At 32.0% G+C, this 5768-nt stretch overlaps 2 protein-coding genes across 9 annotated transcripts; one reads left to right on the forward strand and one right to left on the reverse strand.

Moving 5' to 3' along the window:
* Window positions 1–357: 357 nt before the first annotated feature.
* LOC110936026 (rop guanine nucleotide exchange factor 2) lies at window positions 358–2776 on the reverse strand. Of its 2 annotated transcripts, none has more exons than XM_022178373.2 (4): window positions 2488–2776; window positions 1552–1935; window positions 1186–1303; window positions 358–620 (listed from the first exon to the last, which is right to left on the reverse strand). In XM_022178373.2, the coding sequence occupies exons 1-3, from the start codon at window positions 2525–2527 to the stop codon at window positions 1206–1208; spliced, it is 522 nt and encodes a 173-aa protein (XP_022034065.1). In that variant the 5' UTR covers window positions 2528–2776; the 3' UTR covers window positions 358–620; window positions 1186–1205. The 2 variants fall into 2 exon arrangements, with proteins under 2 accessions (XP_022034065.1, XP_022034066.1); XM_022178374.2 differs by lacking the exon at window positions 2488–2776 and adding an exon at window positions 2245–2356.
* Window positions 2777–3006: 230 nt separating this feature from the next.
* On the forward strand, window positions 3007–5523 carry LOC110936027. Of its 7 annotated transcripts, none has more exons than XM_022178380.2 (3): window positions 3019–3317; window positions 3465–3517; window positions 4268–5097. In XM_022178380.2, the coding sequence occupies exons 1-3, from the start codon at window positions 3220–3222 to the stop codon at window positions 4417–4419; spliced, it is 303 nt and encodes a 100-aa protein (XP_022034072.1). In that variant the 5' UTR covers window positions 3019–3219; the 3' UTR covers window positions 4420–5097. The 7 variants fall into 7 exon arrangements, 2 of the variants coding, with proteins under 2 accessions (XP_022034072.1, XP_022034068.1); XR_002589654.2 differs by lacking the exon at window positions 4268–5097 and adding an exon at window positions 5308–5523 and having other exon boundaries at window positions 3026–3317; window positions 3460–3517; XR_002589653.2 differs by having other exon boundaries at window positions 3026–3317; window positions 3460–3517.
* The last annotated feature ends 245 nt before the right edge of the window (window positions 5524–5768 follow it).

The raw sequence follows: 5768 nt of genomic DNA on the forward strand, positions 1-5768 counted from the left end.
ATCTACATCTTAGATTTTAAATTTAGGGGCAATTTCATATATACCCTTACAAATTTCATGTATACCCTTATAAAATAGTTAAAATATCATATATATACCCACTTCACAAGAAACAATTTATTAAATTACCATCTTACCCTTGATTCAACTAAAATATTTTCTTTGACTATAAAAAAAATCTCTTTGAACTCTCTACTCCTCTCTCTATCCAACTTTTCTGCCACCCAAACTCAAATTAATCAAAGGTGTCGATGGAGTAGAACCAGATCACAATTTAGTCTCCATCTCATTTCTCAAATTGGTTTGAAGCACTTTAATTTGTTTAAAGACAAAACCAAATAATAATATGACGGCATATGGAAGAAGAATGTGTGCATAACAATTACATCATTGAACAACACTTTTATCAATGTATACAGAATAGCCGACTTGGAAATCTTTTAACCGAGTATATCTAACACTAATCATGATATTTGAAGTAATGTTTTGTAAATACCTGATCCCTAGAGGTTTAAATGAACACTCTGAATGAAACTTAACGTTATAAAAACGAAAAGGTTTTATATTCTGAATTGCACCAAGTTGCTATCATCAAACCACAGATATAGCCAAAGACAACCCTAATACATAAAACAACTTGTGTTCAATACATATAAAGATCAAAAGAGCATTAAGTAACAATTAAAAAATTAACCGTAAGGGATCACAAACATCTTTTAAATTAAGAGAAATGTTCAATTGTAAATAAATTAAAACAGAGGCATATAAACAACATAGTTGTATCAAATAAATCACTGTTTATTATCTTACAAACCCCCAGAACTGCAGTTAAGCATAAGCACATGAAGAAGCTGAATCACTAAAGTATTAGTTTGCCAACAATTCCATCATTCAACTCGATATGTACTCTTGTGTATGGCTAAATATATTAAACTGAAAGCATCCAACTATAATATATTAACTATGAACCCTAATTTACTCTAGAACATGCTTCTAAATAGAAAAAAAAAACATAATCATATCTACAGGATCATAAGATTTAAACAAACATAATCATTAACTTTTGATGTTGGCCAAACATAGAAGCTATAAAGATCAAAAACAAAACAACTTATAAACACATGAATACGTTATAGCACGTCACAGTGTACAAATCATTAACACATTAGATAGAAAAATGTGTACCGTAAAGATTTGTGATGGCATTAGAAACAGTAACCTGCAGTAGAAACTCCTTTGCCGCTGCCAGACATGTCTTCTCCCAATAAAAGTTTTGCGAATCTTTCTTTCATTATTTCGAGCTCTGTTTCAAAAATATATCAAGAACAAAACCTTAAAAAATGGATTTTGTTCTCATTTCAAGGGGTTTTTGAATGTATGTTTGAGTTTTATTATAGTGATTTAAAGTTGCTATAGAAAGTAAACTAATAATTACATTAAATTTCGCAACATATAATGCCAAGTAAATTGAAAAGAAATTAATTTTGAAATTTTAAGCAAAATTCAACCAAAAACTGCAGATAAACTAATTCTAATGCAATAAAAACTCACCCAAATCCATACGTTCATGACTCTCAAGCTTATCTTCTTCGGTTTCAAACGTGTGAGTCGGTTTCTTTACTCCAAATCTTGACAGGGCGGGCCGGTAAGGGGATCTCCCGGCAGCCGACCAGCATACCGGAGACTGCGTCTCTGACGAACAACTGTTAAGATCATCCGTTAACTGCTTAGAGAAAGCTGAAGTCGCCGAGTTAGTTCTATAGCACGCAAATGAACGACCACTGAGTGTCGAATTTATCGTGGGTGATTGATCATGTTCATGATCATGATCATCATCAACTGCTCCTTGATCCAATGAAGAAACTCTAGAAGACTCAAACCCTTCTTCAAATTCCTCTAATTTCTCCATTTCATGATGTTCACCACTCTTTTTCCCTACAAAATTCAGTCAGGCATTTATACAAACACTTGGTGTGCACTATAAGCTTTCAATACTTTTACCAGAATAATATGAACACACATAATTATACCGAATCAAGGAATCAAAAATACCAGGAAAAACACTTGAAGTTTAAAGAAAAAAAGCAAAAGAAACAAAAAGAAATGTTGTACAGTCACGGTTAATGAACTTATAAATTGCTAATTCGTAACGAAAAAAGTGAACATTTTGAAATGAAATTAAAGCTAACGGTTATATTCATTCAAAAAATTATTCAAAGTTGAAACTTTTACAGAGTTTATTACCTTTTATACAAATCAATACGTTCGAGTTTGAAACAGTTCCCTGTTAATCGCAACAATAAGAATACCACCAATAATAATAATAATAATATTAAAACGTAGAATTGCCCTTTTTCTTTTTCCCAACCAAAAAGGGGTTCAGAGATGAATCAGAGGCGTGCTATACTTTAATCACATAGAAGATATTTAGGGTTTAATATAACTTAAAATCAAAAGCCAATTTAGGGTATAACAATGAATGCGTACCTTCAATTGATGGGTCGCAATTTGAGATTGTAAAACTCATTGATAATGAAAGTTGCTGGTATCTTCAATTGCTATCAAACAATACAAATCTTCAATCGCTTAGAACAGTTTTAGGGTTTTATAGAACTTAGAATCAAAACCCAACTTAGGATATTTAGGATTGAATATAATAGAAGAGATGTATTTACGGTTTGAAGATAATCAGGGAGAAGAAATGGGTAAGTTTAGTAAACGTGGGATTTGCGTAATAGTTAACGTGGAAGACACATGTCACACGAATAGATGAACAATACTGGGTGAAAAGAATAATTAGGGAGAATGCCACTTGTCAAAATAGTAGTGTGGGTTGATGTATAGATGACACATAAGTTAAAATCACTTTATTATATATACCTTATAATAAAACAAAACAAACTTATGCCACATGGCATTTGTTTAAACCACTAGATGCCACGTGGCACTTCAATACCACTCCCTCAATCCTTTTGAGCGCCATTCTCTTTCACAGCCATTTCCCTTTTTTTTCTCCAATCTAAACCTAATCAGATCAATCATTCCAATCTTTCATCCATTTTTTTCTCTCGCCCATTTCAAAAGAACCCTAATTTCCCCTCATTATCTATCGCCGTCTCTGTTCAATCCTCAACACGTCTTCCTTGATTGTAAAACGATATCTGATAATCAACAAGAAGATGACATATTAAGAAGAAAGGTACGAAGGGAACGGTAAAGATGTTGAAACCTTTCACGGCGGAGGCTCTTCTCCTTCGGCTGGAGCCAACGACGACGGCGGCTGCGGCACCGAAGAGTTTAGCGATTCTAAGTCACAGGTAATTGATTTCATTATTATTATTATAATTACTGAGAGTTATGTTAGCAGACCGTGTTTTAGGGTTCTAGGTTAAATTGGGGCATTTTGCATAGGTTTAGTTAGTAAGAATTTCATCTTCAACTTTTTATGTTTTCCTGTAGTTTAGATACTTTTGGATCATGGATTTTCCATCTCGTCTTATTAAAGAAGTTGTCAAAGGTTCGCCTTTCGTTTATGTAATGCTCTTTTTTATTTTTCAAGTCTTTCCAATCATATATCAGCTTTTGGTAGCGTGAACAAGGATTTCTGAATGGTTTTAAGTTCAGAAATGGGAATGCCAAATAAGTTCATAAGTCACATATAAGTTCTTTTTATGATATTAAACATGGTTTTCATGGTGCCCTTACATGAAAAGACTTATGATCAGTTAGTAATTTGCTCATCATATCAATGTAGAATTAATTAATTGATAAAAATTATTCACTTGCTGATCATTCAATGAAAAATCATGATCATTTAGTAACTTGATGTTGTTTTGTTAGGTTGTAAAGGTCATCCTGGTTACCACTAGGTTTGTCTTTGTTTGAAATAGATGATTTTGAAACAGTAACAATGGAACTAGCAGGTTTATATATCATGTACCATAATATTTTGTATGAGTTGTTCATGTTTTGATCTTTTAAACAGTTTTGTTAGGTTCCCGTTTTGTTAAGTCACAGCCTTATCAATCACACACAAAGAAATTGTGCTCTATTCTTTCACCAATATGCGGTTTCCATAAATATGATGGCTTTCCTTTCGAAGTTTTAATCAAATCACAATCCCTAAATTTGGAACTTTTGATAGTTTCATTCGCTATAATTGTCTGCCATGTTGTGCTTCGTGGAACAGTAATTCAATCGGTTAGTCCAATTACACCACTCGCTTTTATTTCTTTAATTACACTAACTACTTTCTATTCTTTAAAAGATGCATCAAGTTATGGCACTAAAAAGATTTCAGCAAAAAGGCTAAACGACGTTGCTTGCCAAATCGGATTAGCTTCTTTCGATACATCAAAGGTCTTTGTTTTTTTTCTTTTCAAGCACTTTGCCATTTTAATATGCCCAATAGATAAGTGAGTTCTATGATATTCCGAATTAACTCAACTGATCATTTCATTAACAACTAATACCTTTTGTCCTTACAAAATTAAATCTGTCGCTTTAGTGCCCTTCGTGCTTTTTAAAACCAAGTATCTTAGCGGTGTCTCCGCTAATAGATCACATTTCAGAATAGAATGTAGAGCAAACGGTTCTCTTTAGACATCATCTTCCGAGGGTAATTTTTTTTTTAAATTCAATTATGGTGATATATAAAGTTGTGAATCTTGAAAAAAACCAAAACCGATCAAGCCATGATTAAATCTGAATTGAAAAAAAAAAGGTTGGACTCAGGAACCAGACCAGTCTAGCTCTGCTCGGTATGATTAGATCTTATCCCAAATCGGACTGTAAATGAATACAAACCTGCTTCTTCTTTATAATCCTTTTTTTGCTTCATTTATATTCGAAAAATATTTACTACGAAACTTGGTTCTATCCCATTTAACAACTTTTATTTCTTTTTTTGCTTCATTTATATTCGAAAAATATTTACTACGAAATTTGGTTCTATCCCATTTAATAGCTTTTATTTCTAATGAATGAAAACTAAAAGGATAGCCTATTATTGGTTTCAAACTAATTTATGGTTGGATCATTCATATAATTTTATTTCAAACTAATTTATACATTTTTGCCAACTTCTTATATGTTGTACAATTAAAATGCAAGCACGATAGTCTGAAAACTTAAAAAAAAAAAATAGAAACATGAGAAATTACAACTTTTTGTGCTTCTATTTTGTTGGTAATTATAATAATAGTTCATATTTTATATTGTGTTTTTTTATTGTAACTAGCATCTGATAACATTTTTTCATTTTGTAACGGGTCTCTAATAGGTCAGGTTGATTTAAATTTTTGGCAGCTTCCATGTGAATTTTTGGGTTAGAGCGTTGCTTCTGTTAGCTTGCAGGTAACACGTCCTTCGACTACACGTCCTTCGACTACACGTCCTTCGACTGAAATAATGTTCTTTTAGCTTGCACGTACAAGTAAAAATACCATGTAAATGATAAATTTAGCCAACTTAGATGTAGAATAATGTTCTTTTGTGCTTAAATATGTCTATGAAGGTATAGGACCTGAGTTTGTTTGAATTAAACTTATATATGTGCGATTTTAACTTATATCTTTCAATAATAATACGATCTTTATTTTCCTAAATCTAAATGAACATTATCTTTTTAATTGCATATATCTTTGTTTAATTTAAGGATACACTTTAAAGGAGGATTCACGTAACCATCATATTTGTTAGTTACAAAGACGTTGGTTTGGTTTCATAAAGCCTAGCCTGAAGGTATACTTTAACCCTTCTTAATTCCA

This window comes from Helianthus annuus, chromosome 4 (genome assembly GCF_002127325.2).
Source record: "Helianthus annuus cultivar XRQ/B chromosome 4, HanXRQr2.0-SUNRISE, whole genome shotgun sequence".
Classification (NCBI taxonomy): Eukaryota; Viridiplantae; Streptophyta; class Magnoliopsida; order Asterales; family Asteraceae; genus Helianthus; species Helianthus annuus.